The sequence below is a fragment of the Diplodia seriata genome, assembly GCF_021436955.1.
Source record: "Diplodia seriata strain FDS-637 chromosome Unknown scaffold_11, whole genome shotgun sequence".
Taxonomy (NCBI): Eukaryota; Fungi; Ascomycota; class Dothideomycetes; order Botryosphaeriales; family Botryosphaeriaceae; genus Diplodia; species Diplodia seriata.
In genome coordinates this window covers 1269979-1295687 of record NW_027117318.1, presented here as the reverse complement: position 1 = coordinate 1295687, position 25709 = coordinate 1269979, and the positions used below count along the sequence as shown (strand labels likewise).

General features: G+C 57.8%; 9 protein-coding genes across 9 annotated transcripts; 7 read left to right on the top strand and 2 right to left on the bottom strand.

Annotated features, from left to right (window-relative positions):
* Positions 1-770: 770 nt before the first annotated feature.
* Positions 771-1522, top strand: SLS55_010095 (uncharacterized protein; the record flags this gene model as incomplete). Its single annotated transcript, XM_066781485.1, has 2 exons — positions 771-778; positions 1246-1522. The coding sequence occupies 2 exons, from the start codon at positions 771-773 to the stop codon at positions 1520-1522; spliced, it is 285 nt and encodes a 94-aa protein (XP_066628487.1).
* A 928-nt stretch (positions 1523-2450) lies between these two features.
* On the top strand, positions 2451-4982 carry EDC3 (enhancer of mRNA decapping; the record flags this gene model as incomplete). Its single annotated transcript, XM_066781484.1, has 2 exons — positions 2451-2571; positions 2632-4982. The coding sequence occupies 2 exons, from the start codon at positions 2451-2453 to the stop codon at positions 4980-4982; spliced, it is 2472 nt and encodes an 823-aa protein (XP_066628486.1).
* A 3538-nt stretch (positions 4983-8520) lies between these two features.
* Positions 8521-9257, top strand: SLS55_010093 (uncharacterized protein; the record flags this gene model as incomplete). Its single annotated transcript, XM_066781483.1, has 2 exons — positions 8521-8527; positions 8611-9257. 2 exons carry the CDS (start codon positions 8521-8523, stop codon positions 9255-9257), a joined length of 654 nt encoding a protein of 217 aa, XP_066628485.1.
* Positions 9258-9617: 360 nt separating this feature from the next.
* Positions 9618-10187, top strand: SLS55_010092 (uncharacterized protein; the record flags this gene model as incomplete). The annotated part of the gene is made up of 2 exons (XM_066781482.1): positions 9618-9621; positions 9667-10187. The coding sequence occupies 2 exons, from the start codon at positions 9618-9620 to the stop codon at positions 10185-10187; spliced, it is 525 nt and encodes a 174-aa protein (XP_066628484.1).
* Positions 10188-10946: 759 nt separating this feature from the next.
* On the top strand, positions 10947-12282 carry SLS55_010091 (uncharacterized protein; the record flags this gene model as incomplete). Its single annotated transcript, XM_066781481.1, has 2 exons — positions 10947-10955; positions 11110-12282. 2 exons carry the CDS (start codon positions 10947-10949, stop codon positions 12280-12282), a joined length of 1182 nt encoding a protein of 393 aa, XP_066628483.1.
* A 606-nt stretch (positions 12283-12888) lies between these two features.
* SLS55_010090 (uncharacterized protein) lies at positions 12889-14413 on the top strand (the record flags this gene model as incomplete). Its single annotated transcript, XM_066781480.1, has 2 exons — positions 12889-12894; positions 13097-14413. The coding sequence occupies 2 exons, from the start codon at positions 12889-12891 to the stop codon at positions 14411-14413; spliced, it is 1323 nt and encodes a 440-aa protein (XP_066628482.1).
* Positions 14414-15731: 1318 nt separating this feature from the next.
* SLS55_010089 (uncharacterized protein) lies at positions 15732-16719 on the bottom strand (the record flags this gene model as incomplete). The annotated part of the gene is made up of 2 exons (XM_066781479.1): positions 15732-16398; positions 16712-16719. The coding sequence occupies 2 exons, from the start codon at positions 16717-16719 to the stop codon at positions 15732-15734; spliced, it is 675 nt and encodes a 224-aa protein (XP_066628481.1).
* A 597-nt stretch (positions 16720-17316) lies between these two features.
* Positions 17317-19623, bottom strand: SLS55_010088 (uncharacterized protein; the record flags this gene model as incomplete). The annotated part of the gene is made up of 3 exons (XM_066781478.1): positions 17317-18822; positions 18940-19217; positions 19620-19623. 3 exons carry the CDS (start codon positions 19621-19623, stop codon positions 17317-17319), a joined length of 1788 nt encoding a protein of 595 aa, XP_066628480.1.
* Positions 19624-24507: 4884 nt separating this feature from the next.
* Positions 24508-25460, top strand: IMP4 (snoRNA-binding rRNA-processing protein imp4; the record flags this gene model as incomplete). Its single annotated transcript, XM_066781477.1, has 2 exons — positions 24508-24513; positions 24570-25460. The coding sequence occupies 2 exons, from the start codon at positions 24508-24510 to the stop codon at positions 25458-25460; spliced, it is 897 nt and encodes a 298-aa protein (XP_066628479.1).
* Between the last annotated feature and the right edge of the window lie 249 nt (positions 25461-25709).

Here is a 25709-nt window from a genome sequence, read left to right as displayed (position 1 = left end):
CCACCGCTATATCAACTTCGACAGGACCGTCAAGGGATGGCATTCGCTAAACAGACGCCGCGGCGGCTATTTCACCGCCGACGTCGGCCACTTGCGCAGGGGGCGGTGCCACAACGGCTCTCTCGAGTCAACCGTCCACGCCTCTGTCGGCCACAAAACCGGGCTCCGCGAACCACCATTGCACGATTCCTGCAGTAGCAGTCAATAAGCTCGTCGAAGCTTTGAGCCCCCTGACGCCACGGTGCGCTCTCCCCGCCGTGCTGCCTACCATCTAGGCTACCTTTCCCGAAAAGAGCGACGGGTGCCTGTCGATCCTCGCCGCTAGCAGGGGACACGATCCCTCCAAAGGTCCTGTCCATTTCCTCTCACATCAGTCGCCCGAGGGCTGGCCCGCCGACCCTTGCTTCCAGCTGCTTCCGCCGGGTAAAATGGCAATATCGTCCCGCTCGTGGTGGAGCTATACTAGCCGTCACTAACTTCCAACTGCCGCCACCGCCAGGCAGGCGGCCGTATGCATGCATCCGTCCGAAATTGAGAAATCCTACGACTTCGAAATGGGCGACTATGGCAAGCTTTCTCTACCGCCCAGCAGGCTGCAGCGGCACTGTCCACCAATCTCACAGAGTATAAAGGGTGACGATGCCGCCTTCCGCTGTTCAAGGTCGTCGCTCAGCACTCGTTTGTACTCGCGCACCTACTACTACATCGACGACTAGTCCCTCGTTACTCGCACACTCCCTAATCTTAATACAAATCCAACCTCCTACAAGATGACCAAGTTCACCACCCTCATCCTGGCCGCCGCTGCCGCCGCCACCGCCGCCGCCCTCCCCAACCCGTTCCCTGCCTACTCTCTCAAGGCCCGCCAGGACGGCAGCAACTGCACGCAGTACTGCTCCGTCTCGGCCGGTTGCACGTGCACCGTCCGCCCCTCGGACTGCACCGCCCTGTACGAGGTCCAGCCCGACGACACGTGCACCACCATTGCCGAGGCCTTTGGCAACTTCACCGTCACGCAGTTCTACAAGTGGAACCCGAGCATCGGACGCTCGTGCTTTGGGTACGTTTATCCTTTTTTTTTTTTCTCCGTGTAACACCGAGGTGGACCGAAAAAGAAAGGAAGAAAGAAAGGGAGACGAGATGAGAAATGAAAGCAGCCGAAGACGAAACAAAGAGAATGACGAGGAAAGCCCGGAAAACAAGCGTATGGCCATTCACTGACGCCCATTTTTTCTTTCTCAATAGCCTCCAGGCTTACGTCCCCGTCTGCATCGACACGCCGTGGTACACCTTCACCCCGCCCATCCAGCCGGCGGCCGGCACCAAGGAGGGGCCCGAGGACGTGCCCGTCCCGCTCATGCCCAGCACCGCCGCCGCGTGCAAGACGTACGAGCTCACCGGCTCCGGCACCCGCGTCGACCAGATTGCGGCCGACAACGGCATCACCGTCGAGCAGTGGAGCGCGTGGAACGGCAATGCGACGGGTGCGTGGGCGGATTACTGGAGCTGTGTTGAGGCGTAAATGGCACAGCTGGGCGGTCGAATCGTGATGGAGAGAGGCGGGGAAGACGGTGGTGGGAGGGGGCTAGTAGAGTCGATTTTTCGCTCTTCCTTCCTTGACCCATTCTCTTTCCGTCTGTTTGTGCTTCAGACTTAATTAGTCAATACCTACGTGAAAATGAGAAAATGGAGCCCTCGAGATTGTCGTTCCATGACTGTGGTGATGCTAGGGCGAAGGCTTCAGGTCGTCGTACAGAGTCGCTGTAACGAGGAAACAGTAATCAAAAGATGATGTCTTGCAAAGGTAGGTGTCAGCCGTCCGACGTTGCGATAATCCCATGTGATGCGGCTACTGCCGCGCAGCACGTCATAAGAAAATGATAGCGGCGCTTCTAGAAGGCCTCGGATTGTTGTTGAGCACTGGAATGGAAAGCAGGAGGCCCATTCTTCTTTGGTTGTGTGACGCATGGTTGGAGTCTGGAGAAAGACTGACAGACGTCACACGCTGTCTTCGCAGCGTGGGATCTGACGTGACGTTTGAGAGAACACATGAGTGATTGGCTCATGCAAGTGAAAGGGGCTGCTTAGTGAGTCGCCGCGGATGGATTTAAGCGCGCTGCAGCCTGCGTGGATTTGCTGCGTCGGCCCGAGACGAGCAGCGACAGGGACAGGCTTGGCGGGCGATAGGGCAGAGTCGAGAAACAGAAGAGCAGAGCGGTGGTGACGGAATGCGAAGGGGGAGCAGACTCTGTGCATCGGCGCGCTCAGAGCCCCGCTAACGCGTCGCGCTCAACACTGGGACCGGCCGCACCCAAGCTTGACCTTCACCCAAGCTCACAATCGTCCGCGCAGCTTGGCAACGTGCGCGCCCGCCGCCCCGACTTCCCTTCAATTTTCCTCAGGCGCGACGCGCTCCCCCCGCGCCCAGCTCGACCGATCACCCGCAAGCCATGGCCGCCCAGCTCATCGGCATCGCCGTGCTCGTCACGCTCAAGGACCCCCAGCAGACGGTGGTGCATGGCCGAGTTGCCAATGTCATCGAGCAGTCTGCCACCCTCGTGCTGCAGGATGGTATGTCCCGCTTCCTCGCTTTCCGCTGTCTGAAAGAAAACCGCTGACGCTGAAACACAGTCTTCTTCCCCGCCACCGGCCACCGTCTGCCTGGCTACACCATCGACGGCGCCCATATTGCCGACATCTCGGTCCAGCCGCAGCAGCAGTCTACCGTCTCCACGCCCACCTTCCCTCCGAGCCACCCGCCCGCCTTCCCGCCTCACCCACAGCACATCGTCCCCACCCCTGTCCAGTATGGAGTCCCGCCTCCTCCCACCGTGCTGCCTGTCGAGGCCCCCGCCGTGGTCCAAACCCTCCCGACACCCGCCGTGGGGCCTCCGATGCCGAAGCAGACTTTCGTGGACCCCGCTATTCTGAGCTTTGCGAAGAGACCTGGTGCTGCCGCCAGCCAGACTACCGAGGTGCCCATCACGCCGGTGAAGCCCATTGCAGCGGCGGCGGCGGCGGCGGTGGCGAAGCACTCCGGCAAAACTTCTCCTTTCGTTGGAGCAGTCGCGAAGAAGGCGGTAGCTGGTGGCAAAATCGTGAAGCCCAAGGAGGATCCGGCTACGCTGACGAGGCCGTTCAATGCGCTGGGTCTGGAGGCCGGCGAAGAGGACGGAGAAGAATCGGACGATCCGACCATCAACGAGGAGCGCGTTCGGAGGGTGAGCATCAGCACGACGCGTACGGGCAAGCCGTTGGAGACACCGGCGGCCAAAGCGGCCGAGGCTGGGAAGAGGGTGAAGAAGGGTGCGAGAGGCAAGAAGCAGAAGAAGGAGCAGTTTCTTCAGCCCGCTGGCGATGAGAACGCGCCAGACTTGTCGCCCGAGACTGCGCGCAAGACGCCGGCAAACTTCAAGGGCAAGGGATGGAGGCAGACGCCTATGCTGCAAGACCCACCGTCGGCGCGGACGCCGGGCTTGATCGGCGGCAAGGTTGGCATGGAGGCGGTCAGGCTGTCCAACCGTAAGACTAGGAGGCAGAAGGCTATGGACGCTACGAATGGGTGGGCAACCGAGGATGCAACCGATGTCCAGGAGCTTCCCGAATTCGACTTCGCTGAGAACCTATCGAAGTTCGACAAGCGCACCGTGTTCGAGCAGATTCGCAACGAAGACACGACGGCCGACGAGGACCGCTTGGTCAGCTTCAATCGTCTACCTCCCCGCGCTGGCACGGCCGGCGGAAAGAACCTCCATCCGACTGAGAATGTCCTTGAGCACAGGCGGCCAAACCTAAGGAGCACCTCGAATTCCTCGAGCGAAGACGATTTCTCGGACTTCGACAGCGGACGGAACTCGCGGCGAAACATGTCTCGGGCTTCGAACAGACGTGCGCCCTTCAGGTCAAACAGCGTTCTGCAGGATGACATCCACAATGCGTCAGCGGCCAGCTTGAGCAAGTCAGTCCGCAACCAGCAGCATCGCGGCTCGACAGTTGTATATTCCTCCACAAACTCTCCGGTTCCAGGACGTCCTACCCCGCCCTCCTCTCCATCCGTGAATCTCCTCCAACCGCCGCATGCCAGCTTCCGCGTATCTCAGTCAGGTACGACGTGTCACACAATCACCCCCGGAACGATGACGGCGGTCGAGGAACTCGCAGAAGTAGAGTTTGGTCTAACAGAGGAGCTCATGGCCGAGAACGCCGCCCGCGGCATCGCGCAAGTCGCCCTCCAAGCCGTCAACCCCGGCGGCCGCCGCCTGGCACGCGAAAACCTCGCCGTCAACGCGCGCCCCGTCGTCGTGGTGCTGGCAGGCAACCACCGCACCGGCGCGCGCGCCATCGCGGCGGCCCGGCACCTCCACGCGCGCGGCCCGCGCGTCGTCGTCGCGCTGCTCGGCTACGAACGGCCGGCCGACTACGACAAGGACGTGCGGCGGCAGCTGGACCTGCTCAAGCGGCTGGGCGGCTACGTGCGCGGGTGGGCGGACGTGGCGCGGGGGCTCAAGCGGCTGGAGGCGCCGCCGGAGCTGATAGTGGACGCGCTGCTGGGGCGCAACCGCGAGTTCGACGCGCTGGGGCGCGAGGACCGGGCGTCGGCCATGGCCATGGTCGGGTGGGCCAACAAGAGCCGGGCGCAGGTGCTGGCGGTCGAGGGCCCGTCGGGCGTGGGCGCGTCGACGGGCGAGGTCAGCATCATCGAGGGCGAGCCGCTCGAGGTGCGCGCCCGCTACATTGTGTGCCTCGGCGCGCCCCGGTCCGGCCTGTTCAAGGCGCTGCAGCTGGGCACCGTGCGCGACCCCGACTGGCTCATCTGGGTCGTCGATTTGGGGCTGAACAAGGCGTGGAAGCGCGTCGGCGGCCTGGGCGGCAGGAAGGGCGTCAGGTTTGGGAGTGAGTGGGCCGTGCAGATCAGATTCGACGATGCTCCTGCTGCGGCTGGTGGTGGTGGTGGTGGTGGCGAGGGGGAGACGGAGGAGTGAAAAGTGGAAAGTGAAAGTGGATGACGGGACGGAAAGGGATGGGAAGGGAAGGGATGGGATTGGGAAAAGTTGGTCGCCTTGTGTATAAACATGGTGAGGGAGGGAGGCCGGATTTCAGGGCGTTTTTCTTTCTTCTTTTTCTTCTTTTTTTTTTTTGGCTTTTCGTCTTCCTGCTAGGTATATATTTCACCCGGTTGTGTGCGTTTTGGCTGGCTGGCGCGTGGAATGGAATGGGCGTCGATATGCCTGCAGGGGGAACGCGGAATCAGAGCGTCCGTCGGTCATAGAGAATGAGATGCTTACCGTTGCTGGTCTCGGATGAATAATGGATGAATAGTGATCGACGTGCAGATTGAGGATGTGTTGTGGCTGCGGGAGGGGCGTATGATCCGCCCGCCCGCCCGCGATGGTCGATCTTCTTTCGATCCGTCCTCCGGCGAGGGTGGTGAGATTTCTTGGGAGCTTCTTTTCGGTCTTGGCCCCCACCTATCAAATATCAAATAGGCTCCAGATGCTTACGGAGGATTACAATGATCCTTGGCGAGCGCTCCACCCCACCTGCTGACGGAGTTTGGGTAGCTCCGGACAAAATCCGGACGTCTGGGTAATAGTAATGTAATAGTAATCAACGATGGGGTGTGAATTCGAGAGGGAATGGATGGTTAAATGGACTTCACCCTCCGTTGGTTTTTTTTCGACTCAATCCCACCATCACCTACCCATCCCGTGTAGGCTTTTGTTGCGAGACCCTCCTCCCTCCCCATTGTCCCGAAGAAGAAGAAGAAGAAGACGACTGAAGAAACAAAAAAAACAAAAATGTCGGCATCACCATCCTTCCCCCAACCGGAAAAACACGAGGGCTTCACGCTCGTCGTCGCGGCGACGATCAAGCCCGACAAGGTCGACGAGTGGCTCGCCCAGTTCTGGCTCGCGTTCGACAGGGTGTCGGCGGAGCCCGAGTGCCTCAGCTTCGAGGTGTTCCGCTTCCCGGATCAGCCGAACAAGATCAAGTGGGTGGAGAATTGGAGCAAGAGCGTGCAGTGGTTCATGGAGGTTAGTATAGCGCGTTTGTTTCTCTCTCTCTCTTTTTCCTTTTCCCCGGGAGGTCATGGTGCTGATTACGTGGTTCCAATAGCACCAAATCACAAAGCCGTACATGAAAGGGTACTTGGAGGCGACGGAGCCGCTGATGCTTGGAGAGAGGGAGACGGAGATTTGGGAGAGGTTTGGGGGGAAGTGGGCGCGTGCGCAGGAGGGGGTTTACGACAAGATTTGAAGGAATGATGCTATGCGGTGTTTCTTTAAAACTGGGAAGTATACTATGGGAGACCGAGTGTGGTAAGAACAGATATATGCTTCCTATTTATCTGCATTTCACTAAGTTATCGGGCTAAGACGGGTGACTATGCACAGCTTAGCTGGGTATGACCTCCCCCGTACCCGAGTGGCTGTTAACTCCATGTGGACTCGGCCTCTCGACCGACCAGGAAAAAAAAATGGCAAAACTGAAGCTGCTGCCGCAGGGAATTGAACCCAGGTCTGGCAGTACCGCGGCTAGCTACATGGGCGAGACCCCGCAAGATTCCCTAAGCCGGCCGTATATGCAGTGGCGCTACAGAACGGAGACACGAGGGGCCATCTCCGTTTTTGGTATCCGTACGCTTTATCCCTCAAGCGCTGCCTAGGACTCGTGGTCGACCAGCGAGCCACGTAGCCGTCATTAGCTGGATGGTAGCAAAGGAAGTGGCGGAGATGAATTATATACCCACACCGACCCCGACCCAGCCCCCCCCCCCCCCCCCCCCCCCCAACCGCCATCTTTTCTCTCTCTCTCTTTCTCTCAATATTATCATCTCCCAATGCAACTTTTATTACATTAAAGCATTTCTGTTCGCTATGTCGCATTTATGGAGTAGTGATTTTAATGCATTTACTGGTCCTCTCCCATCCAGGCGCATGTATGTAGGCTGAACAGGAACAAGGATGAAACCAGACAGAAGGGAACGTCTCTGATCGTCGGCCCTGCCATCTGTATCCGGCATCTACCATTTCCCATTATAGAAGCAAGAGCGAAGATCATAACGGAATCCGTCACTTACGACATGTGAAACAGTCGCCTGTCGGACGGGATGCTGCCGATCAGAGACCCCGCATAAGCGTGAATAATCAAAGCAGGTGACACAAACACGCGGGGATGTCACCAGGGGGAGGGCGGAGAGTGCGGTGCGGAGAAGACGGGGGAGGCGGACAAGGCGGGAAGGCGTATGGCGACGCCTTTCATCTCCGCATTGTACTTACCGCAGCTCGGCGTTTGACTTGGTTCCGTGAAGCTCTGATTTGATATACCTACAGATCCTCTTGAACATATTTTACAGCTAAACCGTGCCCAATCTCTAGCCTCACAATCCCTCAACCAGTCATTCATCATGGCCCCTTCAGTTGCTCAAGAGCCGCCCGTGTCATGGCCAACGCAGGTGCAGTCGAAATCAGCGCCACCCTCTGGACCACCTCGCAATATCGGCCCGATAGATGCTTTGAGATTTCCATCTCACTTGCAGCCCGAACGATATGAGATCCAGGGGACTCATCCCGAATCAAAGATTCTGTTTACTGACGTAAACATCATCGATTCAACCGGCCGTGAACCGTATCATGGCGACGTTCTGATCGAGGGTAGGTGCAGTTCATACCGGCAGGAGCCTTTCCATGCTAATACCTGCACCAAAGGGGAGCGCATAGTCGAAGTAGGCCGCGTTTCGAACAAGGAAGACCATCTCAAAGACCCCAAGGCTCGCGTGTTCAACGGCAGGGGTCGAACGCTCATGTCCGGCCTGGGCGACGCCCACGCCCATTTCTCCTGGAACGGTAAGCATCCCTCTCTCTCTCTCTCTCTCTCTCTCTCTCTCTCTCTCTCTCTCTCTCTCTCTCTCTCTCTCAACGAAAGCTCATCACATACCCGGGAAAAGGAACCGACCTCGCCCGGCTCGGCGAGCTCGAGGTCGAAGAACACGTGCTGCTCACGATGCGCGGGGCGCGGTGCTTCCTGGACTCGGGCTACACGATGGCGTTCGGGGCGGCGGCGGCCAAGAAGCGGCTCGACATTGCCATCCGCAACGCCATCAACGCGGGCGACGTGCCCGGCCCGCGCTACCTGGCCAACGCGCAGGAGGTGTGCCGGCGCGACGGCGACCTGGTCGCCACCATCTCGGCCTTCGCCGACGGCCCGGACGAGATGCGGGAGGTCGTCCGCCAGCATGTTGCGGCCGGCGTGGACAATGTTAAGCTGAGTATGTCGGGGGAGGAGGTATGTGTATATTCCCCCGGCCCTCCGTCGTCTCTGTTGGGGTTGGCGGTTAACGGTTGTACGTGTGATGGCAGATCACCGAGACCAGGTCGGCTCATGATTGCTACTTCAGCGACGAAGAGACGGCCGCCTGCGTCGACGAGGCGCACAGGCGCGGGAAACGGGTGTGCGCTCATGCTCGCGCGCGGGACTCGGTGAAGATGTGCGCGAGGCATGATGTCGACGTCGTCTACCATGCTTCGTGGACTGACGATGAAGGTAAATCCTGCCCGACTTCTCATCCCCAGTCATCCGAGAGATTCTAACTGGAGACGCGCGTTTCAGGGATGCGGATGCTCGAAGAAAAGAAGACGCGGATGGTGGTGGCGCCGGCCATCAACTGGCTGGTCGCGACGCTCAACGACGCCGCCGCGTTTGGCTACCCCCAGGAACAGGCGGAGAAGGTCGGGTATCGGAAGGAGCTCGATGCCGCGGTCGCCGCGCTGCGCGAGATGCACCGGCGGGGCATCGTGGTTTTGCCCGGGGGCGACTACGGGTTTGCTGTGAGTTCGGGCTGTTTGATCGTGGCGTCGCTTCTGGTTGCTAATGGATATTTGCAGTGGACGCCTCATGGCACGTATGCGCGTGACCTCGAGCACTTTGTCCGCTTGCTCGGGTTCACCGAGCACGAGGCTTTGATCGCCGCGACGAGTGGAGTGGCCAAGCTGTTCATGAGGGAGAACGAGCTCGGGAAGATCCTCCCGGGGTATTACGCCGACTGCATCCTCGTTGATGGCAATCCGCTAGAGGATATATCGGTGCTTCAGGACCACGACAAGCTCAACATCATCGTCATGAATGGCCGGGTCCATAAGGCTGGTAGGAGGGAATATGTGCGCGACCTCACAGCTATGCCTGTCATCACCAAGAACGGAATCGCCGAGGTGGTTGAGTTTCCCGAGGTGAAGCGGGCCATGCAGCAGAGTTGCTAGCCGCGTTGTGCGAGGTGGGGTTACGAGGTTTAACGGCCGGGTATATCAGATTGAATATTTACACTCCTCTCAGTTTTTGTATTTTCCATCAACTGAGTGATATTGCACGAGCGGAAAGTCCATGTTAACGTCATCTGCTGTGGCTGGCCCGTATTGGACTCAGGGTTAAGCACTTCTCCACTTTGCCCTACCCAATACCTGAAGAGGTGCAAGTTCGCTTCGAAAATGGATATTTGAGACAGGACATCGTGCCCAATCTTTCTCTTTGTTCCGTCACCACGTAAATCAAGGCCAGCCTCCAACAACAAGACCTTTCACTATTCTCGAGCTCTATCATCCACCTCAGTCATCGTAACTACCATGGGTTGGCTGAACCCGAAGCACGACCAGCTTCCCACCTCTACACAAGACGGCGCCGACCCAACGCCAACAAAGGAGCCAAGCTTCAGACCCGAGGCGAACCACATCGAGCCCATCGATGAGCCAGACCTCAAACCCCGCCCTTCCACCCAGCCCTTCCCATTCGCAGACGCAGCAACACCAAACGCCCAACTCCCCTTCATCCCGGCATCAAAAGTCGCCGCGGAGAGCAGCAGCACCAACAACAACAACAACAACGACGCCAAAGAAGGAAAACCCCAAGGGACAACACCACCGACCGCACGACGTCTCCTGATCGTCATCGACGCCATCGTCTACGACTGCACCGACTTCGCCCGCTCACAGCATCCCGGCGGCAGCGCCGTCATCGAGAGCCTCGCGGGCAGCGACTGCTCCTGGCAGTTCTGGCGCTTCCACTCCGCCCAGCACTTGCGAGACGTCGGCCGCGGCCTGCGCGTGGGCCGGACGGCGGGGGTGCGGAATCGGTTCGGAGAAGAGCGGGCGAAGTATGTCGGCTTGGGTGGGCTGGATTCGGGGCAGGATTGGTGAGCTGATCGGCATCGTGTATAGCTACATTTGGGGGGGAGGAGTTTTGGAGGCGGGGTAGGCGAGGGGGTGCGGAGAAGGCGGAGGAGACGGACATGACGGGGGAAAAAGTGGCGACCTTCGTGTTGAGGCTGCATGGCTACATCCTTGCAGTGACGCGGCGCCGGGCGGAGATGGCGGAGGAAGGATGGGACTTAAGCTGCGACGTACCCGTAGATGCAACGAAATGTTAAAAAGGCAACACGATTCATAATCAACTCGGATTTCAATCAACGGACTGGGAAACGCATCATGGCTGCTCTCAACTTTGCCGCTTTTGTTGAGCCACGCACGTCTCAGCCCCGCCTGGGCCACTATGACCTCGACAATGATAGCATTCAGCCACTCTCATTCGCCTCCGGCACCGCGGTCGCGGATCTGTACCAGGTCATGGCGGCGGGCGAGGATGCAGTGGTACGCAGCGGAGACGCGATCCCAACATCGTCGGTCAAGCTTCTGGCTCCCATCAGCGGCCGGGACGTCCTCGCAGTAGGGAAAAACTACGGCGAGCACGCAAAAGAATTCAACCAATCCGGCTTCGACAGCTCCGACACGACCGATCGGCCGTCACATGCCGTGGTCTTTACGAAGCGCGCGACCTCCATTGTTGCGCACGGAGACGATATCTACTCGCACCCCGGATTCACCCAAACGCTCGACTATGAGGGCGAGCTCGGCGTTATTGTGGGAAAGGGGGGCTTCCGGATCCCGAAGGACGCTGCTATGGATCATGTGTGGGGATACACAATCATCAACGACGTGACTGCGCGCGAGAAGCAAAGAGACCACAAGCAGTTCTACATTGGGAAGTCTGCAGACACCTTTTGCCCTATGGTACGCGTTCTACGCAGTGACTTCCTTTGGAAAGGAGCTGACTGCCATACAGGGGCCAGTGGCGGTTGCGAAAGAGCATCTTCCTCAGATCTTTCACGTCTCAACCCACGTCAACGGGGAACTCAGACAGAACTCGACGACTGAAGACCTGATCTTCTCGATTCCTCAGCTCATTGAGACTCTGTCTGAAAGCTCGACGCTTCAACCCGGCGATGTTTTGGCGACCGGAACCCCCGCTGGCGTGGGCATAGGCAAGAAGCCGCCGATGTTCTTGCGCCCTGGAGACGAGGTCGTGGTGTCGATCACGGGGCTGGGTTCTCTCCGCAACACCGTCACTGACGTCCGCCCCCCTACTCCCGTCCTTCAACGCCCTCCGATCGTGGAGAGCAACTCGACCAAGACGGTGCACGGTGCAGGCCTGACCTATTTTGGGGTGAAGCCACTGCATTACAAGCGCCTCGGGGCAAAAGACGGCCCACCAATTGTATTCGTACACGGTCTCGGCGGCACGCTGGAATACTGGCAACCACTGATCGCGGCGACGTCCTTGGGCGACAAGCACGCACTGCACCTGTTCGACCTGGAGGGCCACGGCCTTTCGCCAACGTCCCCGCTCAGCGTGCTCTCCATCAAATCATTCGCGGAAGACGTCCTGCAAGTCTTCACGCACGCCGGCATCACGTCGACGTCGGGGGGCGGCGCCACGCTGGTGGCGCACTCGATGGGCTGCCTGGTCGCGCTGGAGTTTGCGGCCGCCCATCCCGAGCTTGTGGGGAGACTCGTCCTGGTCGGGCCTCCTCCGTCGCCGCTGCCGGAAGCGGCGTCCAAAGGCTCGCATGCACGCGCTGCTATGGTAAGGACGGGAGGGATGAGCGCTATCGTCGATGCAGTCGTCGCGGCGGGCACGTCGGAGCAGACGAAGATGCGCAATCCGTTGGCGGTCGCTGCGGTTCGGCTGTCTCTGCTCGGTCAGGAGCCAGAGGGGTATGCCAAAGCTTGCGCGGCGCTGGCGGGTGCTACTAGTGCCATTGGCGTCGAGAAGTTGACGCTGCCAACACTGATCATTACCGGCGCCGAGGACAAGGTGTCGCCGCCGTCATTGTGCAGGGACTATGGGGAAAGGATACAGCAGAGCCAGGTCGTTGTGTTGGCCAAGGCTGGGCACTGGCACGTGTTTGAGGATGTAGAGGGGATTGCGGCTGCGTTTAGCCACTTCATTTCGTAGAATGATGTTGAACGGAATCAGATGATTAATGCGCCTTTTTCCACGCACCGGCTGTCGCTTTCCGAACCCCGCACTTGATTCTGTCATATAAACGAGCCTTTCCACCTGGCAAGAAGCCCATCTGCCGCCATCTCCCCAAACTCCGCCATGCCCGCCGCATCCACAGTGAGGAAGCGAATGCCTGTCAGCTGCGAGCCATGCCGACAACGCAAGATCCGCTGCCCGCGCACCAAGCCAGGGCCGTGTTCGACCTGCGTGCGCCGAAACATTCCGTCTTCGGAGTGTGTCTATGCCCCCTCACGCTCGCCCCGCCCCGATCCGCGCTATCACAGCAATAGTGAGGTGCCCGTAACACCAACACCCACCGAGGAGCTTGTCGAGCGGATTAAAATGCTAGAGAACCTGCTCAGGGACCACATTGCACACTGGGAGTTTACGCCCCCTGCCATGTCCGACGACCCCTCTCCTGTCCTCCATACTCCACCTAGTGATGTTCTCCAAGCAGATGCCCCTCCTGTCGGCCGCCTCATCACCTCTGGCTCTGGCTACACACGCTATCAGCCCTACCACTCCACCTGGGACTCGGCTCTTGTTGGGTCCGGCCTCATGCGGGTAGGAGTTGTGACATGCAACGAAGATGGTCTCGATGATCCTCTTGGCCAAGCCTTCGACCGCCCCTTGGACGACCTCATGTCATCACTACCGCCAGTCTCTCAGTGCAATGCACTGGTGGAGAACTTCTTCACCGTTTTCTCACCTGTACGCCGTCTCAAACACTGTTTCCAACAGCTGGTTTGCTCATGCCATTCTGCAGTTGTTCCATATTTTGCATGTTCCATCCTTCAAGACCATGCACGAAGCGTTCCAATCAAATCCAAATTCCATATCGCTTTCTTGGTTGGCTCTGCTCTACGTCATCCTGAGCGTTTCGGTCACAAGCTTGGACGAAGACACTCCGCTCCTGCGAGATCTGGGCCGCCGCAATGATCCCACGAAGGATATCACGGTCCTCTCCACCCGCTACCGAGCTGCCGCCTTCAGATGCCTGCAAGCAGACGGGTACATGTTCCGGCAGACGCTGCACACGCTCCAAGCGCTGATCCTCATGAGCTACGGCATCAGCCACAGCCACGGCGACGTCTGGTCGCTGCTCGGCATGACCTACCACATGGCTCTGGCACTCGGCTGCCACGTCGACCCCGAACACTTCGGCCTCGACGTCCTGGAGTGCGAGAACAGGCGGCGGTGCTGGGCCGGCCTCATGATGCTCTACACCATCCAGAACATATCGTGCGGCAACATCCACCAGCTCCAAATCGCCACCAGCTCGGCCGTGCGCCTGCCCACCAACATCGACGACGACGACCTGGCCGCCGCCGCCGCCTCGTCCTCGAATCTCGCACCGCCCGCCGACTCCCCCCGCCCGACGGAGATGACGTACATGCTCTTCAAGTACCGGCTGTACGAGCTGTGCTCGCGCATCTGCGACGCCATCATCGGCGCCGGCAGCCGCCCAGTGTCGCCCGACGTCGTCGCCGGGCTGGAAAGCGACATCCAACGCGAGCGCGAGACGTGGGCCAGCCGCTACTACTACTACAACAACAACGACGACGAGGAACACCACCTCCCCGCGCACCAGAGGCTGCAACTACACATCCTCGACGGCTACAGCCACCAGCTGACGCTGCTCCTGCACCGCCCGGCCTTCGTCGCGGCGCCCAACGCCAACGACAACAGCACGTCGACGTCGTCGTCGCGGAAGAAGTGCATCGAAGCCGCCCTCGCGGAGCTGGCGCTGCACGCGACACTGCACCGCGACGGCGCCGCGCTCTTCGCGCCGTACAGGTGGTACGGCAGGGGCGTCGCGAGCTTCCACGCCTTCCACGCCGCCGTCGTGCTCGTCGCCATCATCGTTGCGGCGCCTTCTGAGCCTTCTGCTTCTACCTCGTCTGATTCTTCTTCTCCCTCCGGCACTTCGTCGCTTGGCGGCGATACTGCAGGCTCGCAGCAGAAGCAGCAGTATCGAGAGCTACAGCAAGCGGTGACGGACGCCGTCCGCATCTTCGAGGAAATGGCGCCGCGGAGCCGGTTCTGTGCCAAGGCGGCGCCGGCGTTGAGGGGGCTTCTGTGAGTTGTCTTTTTTTAGTTCCCCCCCTTCCCCCCTTGGTTATAACTTTTCTCCTTAGTGTGCTGATGGGAAGCGTGATGTTATCAGAAACTCGGTCCAGGCGCAACAAGTGGCCGCTGAGCTCATGGGCGGCGGTGGCGGCGGCGATGCTAACGGCCGGGACGGTGGAAGTTGGACTGGCGCCGCCGCCGCCGCGCCCACTCCGCTGGTGAATGCCCTCATGGACAACCTGCAGCCGCAGTACTGGCTCACTCCGTCTTCGGTTCCGTGGGGGGTGTGGGACGATGTTGCCGGGTGTTCGGGGATGGAGGGCGGGTTTGAGATGGTGTGAGTTTTGGTGCGGGATCACTGAGAGTACTGCGCGGGACTAGAGAATGAAGGAAGTTCGCGACACGTCCTTACACTCTTACATGAGAGATGTAAAAGGTACATGTTTGTTAGAGTGGTGCTCAAGTGGAAGGCAAGGGAATTCTCAGTGTGTAGTGGAGCAAGTTTGAGGAAGGAGGGCGTCAAGTGCTTAAATGGTCAATGCGAATACAATTTATGATTGAACTACGATTGTGTTGTTACGGAAGGTGAGATATCTCGCTCTTGGGGGGCTGGGCGCCGTAGGGAACGTTTCCGGTCTCGCCGGTGAATTCGTTGATCCACGAGCCATTGGCGTGGATCACAACGGTCATCGCGAAGGCGTTAATATTGTCTGCTACCTTTTCGTCATAGCGGGCGGACGAGGACCTAAAATAATCCCGAATAACCTCGGTGCTAGGAAGTCCGCCGTTTTTAAAGGTTTCGTAGAATAGTACGGTCGCGTACTGCGTGCTAGTGTTGCCCCTAGCGTATACGCTCTTGCGGATGCTTCCAGATCCAGACATGTAACCCTGGATGCTGACTTTATAATAAGGTCCGGACGGTCGGTCCTCGATCATCACCGGTCTTTCGGAGTTCACCGGTCTCTCGGAGTCGACATGAACTTGGTTGTTGCGAAGGTCTTCGAATTTCAATATTGTTTCAGATCATTCGAAACAGCGGCAAGTCAGTGTCAGGTGGCAGTCCTTTCCAGCCTTAAGCAAGAGCTTCTTGAACGTGGAAGCGTCCGGGCAAGCATCGATGTGGACTTTCAGGGATGCGTAGACGGGGCCCAGGTGGCCGTCCTTAAGGTTCTTCGAAATCGCCTCACTGGTCAGTCTGGAACCCTCGTTGTTGGATTGAACGGGAAACAGCGGTAAGTCAGCGTCAAGGACCGAGACATTCCCCGATTTCCTTCCAAATTCCCACCCTGACCCTTTCTAGAGAACACCAACTCACCGGTCAAACCAAGAGCTCAACGGCGCTTCCGTTTGACAATATCGGCGAGACCAGCCATGAACTTCTTCCGCTTCGGTGGTCGCGGCTGCTCTGGACTCTCGTCGACAACGAGCGGTTCCGGCGTAGTGGGCTCGTTGTCTTCGCGGAAAGTCTTCCGTTTCAACGGCCGCTGCGGCAGCTCTGGGCTCCACTCGACGTTGAGCGGCTCCGGCGTAGTGGGCTCAGCCTCGGAGGCTTCGGAAGGCTCTTTGCTGGCGTAGTCCGTCTCAACATCTGGAGTGGGTGAATTTCCGTGGGCGTCGTCCATCTCAACGTCGCTTGTCTCAGTATCTGGAGTGGATGACTGTTCAAATAATCCAGATGGCTCTTCGCAGGCGTCGTCCATTTCAACATCTGATGTGTACGACTCCCTATGCGGGGCTGTAGATGACTCGCCCCGCTTTCCAGAGTAGAATAGATGCAGACGAGATTCCTTCATCGCAGCCAGCATCTGATCTTCCTCCTCGATTCGCCTCAGCTCCGCCTCGAACTCTTCGTCTTCTCTAGTGATGGTGGTGGCTTCTTCGTACACGTCCTGTACGGCAGCTTTGCCCTTGCCCTTGTCCTTGCGTCTCATGTTTACAGCAATGTCGTTGAGAGAATCCAAGAGCGATTTCAAGTGGAAGCTTGCCAAAGGCATTGTCCTGGAGTTTGTCGGTGGGATGGATGCGAGTTTATATAGCTTGTCGCGCACATATACTGTATACGAACTATGTGATGCTCACCATAGCGTTAGAATATGGACAATGTATTGTTCGGATTTGAACCACTTTGAGTCTTGTTCAACTTACTAAGTATGTGCGTGTTAACACTAGAGCATACCTTGCCCTTCTTCTCAACCCCAACGCCACACATACGTGCTTCGTGCCACTATCTCGCCATCACCTCGGAGCTCCCACTTTTGCTAGTGTGGCTGATATAACCAGGAATGCTGAACTCAGATTATACTGTTCGTACGCGGCCATTGCCTCAACCGGCGTACCTCGTTCTTGCTGATGCTTCTTCTCTTCTTTATTTGAAAATGGTTCAGTGGAAAGCTTTTGTTGGATTATGTTCGGTGGAAGAGGTTCGTTGGAGAGGGTATGTTGGAATGGATTCGCTGGCAAATATATCTTATAGACAAGATTTGATGGAGAATGGTTTCTGGGAAGGCATTCGTTATTCATCGAAGTGGATCGTAAATTCGAGCTCGATGGAAGATTGTTTCGATGCCTGTGTCCGTAAGCGTGGTTGTGGGCATGGAAAAGAATCGCTTTTGTTTGTCGGACTTCGAAGATATTCATTGTTCTCTGGACTATGAGATAAAGGACTGACAGATCAGCATCAAACAAACAGGGGTCACTCTGCAAGCCGCTTCAGTTTGGTACACAGAAAAATCCTGCGTACATCATAGTACCAGAATAGAGCGAAAAGCGCATGAAAAGTACCAGATTGACCGCCCATGTGGTATCACCCCTACCTAACAAAGCCAGCGCTTACAAGCTCCGTAACCCATGCAGTACTTCTCGTGATGAAGTGTCAAGAGACACTCGAAGCAAATCCCACAAGCTATCTCTGAGTGCTTATCCACTCCTTCCCTTTCTCGCAGTCGGCTTCTTTCCCTTCCTTGATTGGCTGCTGCCGGGCTGAATCTTGTATTCGTCATTCTCAAGATCCAACGAGCCGCGGAGGACGGACATCGAAATTAGTTCTTTGCTGTAGCAAGGATGACCCTCTTCGGTCTTGTCATTGCCCATCAGGGCCATGGCTTCCAGGTCTCCGTGGTCAGTGGCCAGGATGATGTTGTTTTCCGCGTGCTTGTATTCTCGAGCCGACTTGGACATGATCTTGGCGCCGCATGCTTTGGCGATCTTCTCAATCTCGCCAAATCCATTGCCGTATTCCTTTCTAGCGGCAGATGTGAAGAACAAGACCTTTCCCTTGAACAGTTCGGAGCGGTCGATATGGAGGACATTGTTCACCCCTTCTTCGTCATCTCCCCAACCCCATTCACTCGGAGCATTAAGCGGTGGGAAGCGGGATGGATCCAGCAGCTTGCCAGCTTGTCGACTCTTTAGCACCCAGCTGTCCGACGCAATCGTCTTTCCCAGCGCAAGACCAAATAGCAACTTTGCGCTTTTAAGGAGGCTCCCGTGAGTTGAGCCAATGCAGACAACGTCGCAGGTTTCAGTGACCTTGTCGACATTCTGAACACCTGCCTTCCTCAAGAAGGCCGACGACCCTTCACGTTCATTCGCCTTGGTATTGCTGAATGCAACGCGTGGCGCCTTGGCACGATACGGCGATACAACGTTGATCACAGAGCTTATTGAGCGTTGAGGGCTCGGTGAGCGGGCTGGCGCGGTGCTTTCCTCTACCGTTTCCATCGGACGGGAACGAGTTGACGGAACTGACGCAGTGCTTGGACTTTCACGGTCGATGCGGACAAGGATGCTGGACGCGAATGAATCATCGGTTTCCTCGAACTCCTTGGCCTTCTTGCTCCTCTTGTTAGGCCGTTCCCGTCCAACAGTTTCTGGCGAAGCCCTCTTCTTAGCACTGCGTGAGACAGGGATCCGAACCTCTGGTTCAGCTCTTGCCCGTAGTGTCCTCCTTTGGTTGGTGGCATTTGAGAAAGGATATTCCTTCATCTCGACATCCATGGTTTGCGGAGGGCCTGATGAGGATTCGCGGGGCATTGATACATCCTTTGACACAGTTCGAGTGTCGTTGGTCTTGCTTCTGCTCCGAACCTCTCGTGCCGTCGAAAGCTCAGGGTTATCGTTCTCCTGTTCTTTGCCAGTATCCGCTTCTGATTCTGATCCTGTTGCGTCTTCGTCTTCCGCTTGGCTGGCGGTCTGGTCACTGTGATCTGACTGGATAAGCCGTAAAGAAGGAAATTGGAGCTCATGTGCTGTCTCAATCTTTGGTCTTTCTGCAAACGAGTCTCTGACGGCACTCGGTGTGCTCACGTTGGTGCTCACGATATCCTTCGGATCTACCGTCTGTTGCATCGCGTTGTCCTCGGCATTTATGGGCAGAAACGGCATCTTCCGATAGGTAGCCGGCGTCTCTGCTACAATCAGAGACTGTTGAGTGGTTTGAGCCGGTGTAGCCGAAGGTAAAGTATTCGATCCCTGCATAGAATGCTCGACCTGAACTGTTGTCCGCTTGGTGGACGGCTTTTGGGTCCTGCGAGTAATTACATCTTGACGCTGTTGGGTTTCTGGCACCTCATCCGCCTCTTCATTGCTCGTCTGTGGAATCGAGGAGTTTACTTTCACATCTTCGATTTTCAAGGTGGATTCAAACTCATTGTTGAGGCGGATGCAATCGTCGGGTCTGAGGATTGCACTCTGCCGGTGCTGCGTGGTTGATCGAGGCAACCTGATGGTGTAGTAGCCTGGCAGCGATTCAGCGCCGGGGGGCACGATTGTGAAGCCGTCGACTTTAGCTTCGAATGAAACGCGCCAGCCGTCGACAGCTATAACAATGTCAGCATGCGGCGGGTCAAAGCATTCCAGATGGGTACCCACTTATTAAGGCCAGGCAGGTGGAGCCCTGCGATAACTCTGCTTTCCATGTCAGCACGTGGCCCTGGGAATAAGAACGGGCTTTGTGTACGTACGCGGAAGTGTGGATTGAGGCTGAACCGTAATATGACCGCGGCCATCGCGTAAGACGCCGACGCAACGTGTTATGTCGTGTCGTGAATGGCCCGACTCTAGGAAGAACGAGGCGTCCGACATGATTGTATGCGTCAAGCTGTAGGCATGGTGATGTGGAGAGAAAGAGGGAGAGTGATCAAGGGTAAAGAGAGCATTGGCATGGAAGGATTGAAAGGGTAGGTGCGCGGGCGCGATACGCGTTGCGCCACATCGCGAACCCATGTGACCCTTACGTAATAAGCCTCACTCTGCCTTTGTGGAAGTCGCTGCCTACGTAGAAGGCCGCTAGCTACAAATAGAAGTCGTGTGCTTTTTTGCATTGCAGCATGATGGGATGTCGCAGCTCACCTTGGGAACACCCCTGCACCCAATTCAAAGCTTCGACCGCCTGCTGCCTCATTTATCCCAGAGCACAACAAACGCCCACACGTCATTTTCTGTTGCGTTCATATGTCACGACTGCTTAACATACTGCAAGCGTAGGGGCCAAGAAGCCGAATCAAATATAAAACCAGATTTGTAACGACTACCAGAAGCAAAGTGCCGTGCTGCCTACGAAGAAGCACTAGAACAACTTCTCCCTCGTCAGCACGTCCGAATTATTTTCTTGCCAGCTTCTTCGCCCGCGTCCGTCAATGCCTTCAGAAACCTTCCTTGTTTCAATCCGCAAATTCATGCATGGAAAGCCCCATAACGCTGTTCAAGCCCGCATGAAAGAGAGAAAGGAGGAATGCTTTTACGCTAGGGAAGCGCTATGCTCTGATAAGATCTCAGCTTCTTGGGTTTGTAGAAGACCGTGCCAATGGGCTCAAGCTAAACAAGAACACGGGACATGCAGACGGGCCATGCGCACCCCGAGAGACTAGAAATAAAGGTAGAAAGGCAGTCCGGTGGGAAGACTGATCGTCTAGCCTACCCAGTACCTTTCAATCTCTACTTCTGTGCCCTCAGCGTGGAACGACTGATGGGCAGCCGAAGAACTCGCTCCGTCATCCGGCTACCGGAACTGCTGCTGCTATTGCTTCCTTCGTTTACGCTTGCTCCAGCGCTCTACGCACAGCCGCTGATCAAGTCGCAGGCAGCCAAGTAGTACTGAGCGTCAGAGTGACGTGAACCTGGTTGTCCACCGCCAATCGTCTTTCCTAACCTGCCGCTGCTGGCCTTGCGCCGAGAGTTCGAATTTTTGCTCGTATACTGCTGGATCGCGCGTCTGCAAGTTGCACATCAACAATTGCCTGAGAATGTTGAGAACCTTAGTCTGTCGCATCATGCAGATCAGTCGTAGCTTCCTAGGCCAATCTGACTGGCGAAAGCGGTCGACACGCTGCGAGCATCGTCGTCCTCAGGGAAGGCGCGGCCACCAGCTCCACGGCCGTAGCCAACCGGGCCAGGCTGTCCGCTCGATTCAACGTAGCGCTTGAGGCGATCCGATTGGGAGAGCGAAGTCGGCTTTCCGATGTCGTTAAGGCTGAGGCCTGCAAGGCTGACTCCACCCTGACCAACCCCACCCTTGCTGTCGACAATGCTGCCGTTGGTGTCGGTGAGCTCCGATGCCGCGATCGACTCACCAGCAACACTGCTAGCCGCACCCGGGCTCTTTCCGTTGGGCCTTCCACCGGGACCAGGAGTGTTGCGTGCGCCTGGTAGCGTCGGCCAGGCATCCGAGAAGCCAGAGAACATGGGAGGGTAGTTAGAGCTAACCCCAACGCCACCAAGCGCAGAGGAGTGGACGGACGAAACGTCATCCGGAATGTATCCAACAATGGAGCCATTGTCGGTGTACTCCTGGCGGGCCTTGTTGCCGTTCGCGTTACGGCCGGAGGTCATGTTCGAAGCATGCTGGAACGCCATCTGGTAACGCTGAGGGCCGCGGTATGTGGTCTTCGGACGGCTGAACTGCAAGAGGGAAGTTTGAAGGTTGTTGAGAGGGCCCTCGACCAGGCAGTTGCGCTCCTTGAAGTGCAACAGGAGGTAGTGCCACAGAGGGTGCTTCGACAGAACCTTCGGGTTACCCAGAATGACAAGGCCGTACTTGGCACGGGTGAGAGCCACGTTGAGACGGCGCGGGTCGCTCAGGAAACCGATGCCCTGATGGTCGTTCGAGCGCACGCAAGAGAGGACGATGAAGTCCTTTTCACGGCCCTGGAACGCATCGACGGAGGCAACCTCGATCTCCTTGTAGTTCTCCTTCTTGAAAGTGCCGTTTGCCTGCATGGACTGCACGACATAGCTGCGCTGGCCCTCGTAGGGAGTAATGATACCAATGTCCTGGGGCTTGACACCAGCCTTGAAAAAGCGGGTGACAATCTTCTCGACGTTTGCTGCTTCGGTGCGGTTCAGGTACGATGTTCCAGAGGCAGAGATTTCCTCATTGCCCAGGTTGGACCAAAACATCATCGGGCTGTCAACAACCGGCCAGGGAAAGTCGACCTCCTTGCGCATCCGCAACTCACGGGTGACACCGTTCTGGAGAGAGCCCTCGTAGAACATGTTCGACGGGAACTCAGACAAACAGGGATGCATACGGTACTGCACCTGCAGACGAATAGGAGCGCAACCCAGAATAACAAGACGTTCAAACAGGGATTGGTTCAGACCAGCCTTGGCAGCCTTCTTGTTCATAATGACGGGCCCAAGTTGCTGGTGATCACCAACCAAGACAACCTGCTTGCAGCCCAAAACGAGCGGAATCATGCACTCAGGCTCGGCGGACTGAGTCGACTCGTCGATGAGAACAGTGCGGAACTTGAACTTGGCCAAGCGGGGATCGCCGGCGCCGACGCAAGTGCAGCAAATGACATCTGCGTTGGTCAGAATTTCCCGCTCAGCAGCACGGGTCAGCTGCTTAAACTTCTTTTCATCCTGGCTGGACAATTCGCCAAGCTCGCTCTTCAGCTGGTTCAATTTGTTGAGCTCGACATTCGTATCGTTCATGCGAACCTGCTCGTGGAGAGAAAGGAATCCAACAGGTGACTCGACATCTTCCCTGGACTTTGCTGTGACCCGAACAGTCTTGAGGCCAGTACGATGAATACGTTCGCAGAGTTGGTCAACAGCGACGTTGGACGGGGCGCAGACGAGGACCTGGCCACCGTTGATCTTGGCCAAGTGGTAGATGATAGTGGCCGAAGTGACTGTTTTACCCGTGCCGGGAGGACCCTGGATTAAGCTCAGAGGTCTTTGCAGAACGCTCTTCACGGCATTGATCTGAGAACCGTTGAGCTCCGGGAGTCCAGGGACACTGAACTTGCGCGGAAGCTGAGTCTTCATAGGAGCGGCGGCAACCTCGTGGCCCAGGAGACGGTGGAAAATGTAGCCAGAAACGCTCATCTCGTCGATAGCAAAGGTCTTCATGGCATGCTGCATGCGGTCAAAAGAGGTGGCCTTCCAGACATAGTCGGCAGTGAAGTTATGAGTGCACTCAGTAGGGACAGACTTGTGGTCTCCCTTGGTGCGCAGCTCAATCGTGACCTCATCGGACTGGTTGTTGGGGATCTTGATCACGTATCCCACGCCCTCCCAGTGCGGCCTGAGTTCACCAGTGTAGCGCAGCCGCATCTCATCTCCCACGGCAAGCTTCACATCTCCCAATTCCAGTTTCGGCAGCACGAAACTAGCCAAGTGTTTGTTGTTCAAACCATAGTCCCAACGCACAATAAGACCATCCTGGGATTGCGACTCCTTCAGCTTGCGGTCGTAATCGGCCTCGATTTTGACCAGCGGACCGAAAACATTTTGGTACTGGTAGGCATCATCGTAGCGGAGCAAGACCGGCGCGGGCTCATCGTCGACACCAGCTCCCTTTTCCAAATCTGCGATGGTGGCATTGCTGTTGTCCTTCCACATTTCCTCCAGTTTAGCAATCATCTGAGGGCTCAGGTGGCGGGCGCGGAGCTGTTCCTGGTCCGAAGGCTGGGAAACGAGCCATGGCAGGAACGAGCGGTCCTCAATCAGAGGCTGCCAGCGCGAGGTATCCCAGTTCATATCCTTGGAGGAAGGCATGGCGGCGCATGGCTGGCGGCACAGCAGGACGACAACGGTGTCGGATTTAGCGGGAATGAAACCGAGGAGGAAGACATTCTTAGTCCCACAGTTGTAGCACTCCAGTACAGTATCGCCGAGGGAAGAGGAGGGGTGAAGCTGGACCTCCTTGTGGCGGGCGCGGACAAGGTGGTTGATGATATGGGAAGAGGACGTGTTGCCTCGGGCGCTGCAGAACCACTTGCTGCAGCTCAGGCACTTGACGACGCTGCTGGGATTGTGGATGCCGCAGTAGCTAGAAGGCGATGATTAGCGCAGAGCTGCAAGCTGGTGGAGGGGTTGCTCACGCGCAAGCATGAGAGGGCAGCTCGACGTCCTCATCGGGCTTCTGCTGCTTGCCACCAATCTGCATGCTGGCCATGCTCTCCATGTCATCTTCATCGTAGGTATCACCGTCCTCGTCGTCGTCAAGGCGGCGGCGGCGGCCGTTGAGGTTGGAGCGGCCAAGATCCCCATCTAGAATGCTCTCATCGTCGCCGGCGTTGATGGTAGAGGCCGAGTCGGAGACCAGGTGGTTGCCCAGATGAGTAAAGGCGCCCTCCATGATGGTCGTGGGCCCGGGCGGGCTGTGGGGGATGCTGGGTTGCGGTGCTGGGTAGCTTCTGGAGGTTGCGGCGGAGGCAAAATCAAAGCTGCGGTGCGGGCGGTGGTGGCAGAACAGCAATCGGGCACGGACGCGCGGGCCGCGAGGACGCTTCCCTGCAGAACAGGCGCAGCGCGGCTGCTGGATGCGCGAACGAGGCGGGCAGGCTGCGGGACGATGTTACTTGCGCAGGAAACCTGTGCTGGTGCGAGCGAATGCCGTGGGCGCGGCGGGCGCGGCTTGGGAGAGGAGATGGTCAGGCTTTGGCGGCGCGGCGGCCGGGCTCGAGGCGCATTGTCGATCCGCCCAGAGAGAAATTCTGGGACGCCGCCAAAAAGTTCAACACCACTAGTTCTGCCGTCGAAAGCCGCTGCCACGACCCAACTGCCGTCCGCAATCCACCTGCAACCTGCTCCAACGTGCGAGCGCCGCCGACTCCGCTCCCCGAGCATTGAGAAGATTTTCACAGCTGCCAGAACGCCATGATTGTCCGTCTACCGCACCCGCACCCAGCTCTCCGCACCGCACACTGACCCTTGCACAGCGCCGGCAAGCCCGCGAGAGGCGTGATTACCTCTACCGCCGCGCCCTGACCCTCCGCGACGCCGAAATCGCCTCCAAGCGCGCAGCACTGCGAGCCTCTCTCGCCAGCGGCAAGCCGCTGGACCCGTCCATCGCGAACGACAAGGACCTGCGTGCAAACTACAAGTATGACGAGTCGCAACAGGACCGCTCCACCCAGGAGGCCCTGGACCTGGACGATGAATACGCACAGCTCTCGGGCGTCGTCGACCCGCGCGTGCTGGTGACGACCTCGCGCGATCCCAGCACTCGCCTCGGCGCCTTCGCCAAGGAGATCCGCCTGCTGCTGCCCACGAGCATCCGCGTCAACAGAGGAAACCTCATCCTGCCCAACATCGTGTCGAGTGCGAAGGCGGCCGGGCTGAGTGATGTGATTCTGCTCCACGAGCATCGTGGCACGCCCACGGCCATGACCATCTCCCACTTCCCCCACGGCCCCACGGCGTCTTTCTCGCTTCACAACGTCGTCCTGCGCCACGATATCCCCAACGCCGCCCGTGGCACCGTCTCCGAGTCCTATCCGCACCTGATCTTCGAAGGCTTCACCACCAACCTCGGCAAGCGCGTCGTCAAGATTCTGCAGCATCTCTTTCCCCCGCGCCCCGCCGCCGCAACCCCCAAGGACGTCGGCAACCGTGTTGTTACGTTTGTCAACCGCGAGGACAGCATCGAGGTCCGTCACCATGTCTTTGTGCGCACGGGCTACCAGAGCGTCGAGCTGGCAGAGGTCGGCCCGCGGATAACGATGCGCCTGTTCGAGATCCGCGGGGGCACGTTGGAGAACAAGGACGGCGATGTGGAGTGGCACATGAACCAGTTCACACGTACCGCCAAGAAGAAGGACTACTTGTAATGCCCGCCGCCGGCATGGACGGGCAATGGAGTGTTTTTCGGCAGCCAAGGGGAGAGGTGCAGGGGCGGACATCAAAAAGAGGGGAATGGGCATCTGGGCGGCGCATATCACGGCACTTGGGCTATATTTCGGGGATTTCCAGGGATGGAGCGGCATCTATGGCGTTATTTGGGCACGAATGGAGAAGAAAGCGCGCGGGATGATGCGCATGATGGAGCAGCGCAACGAGTCGAGCCTGCCTGCAAGATA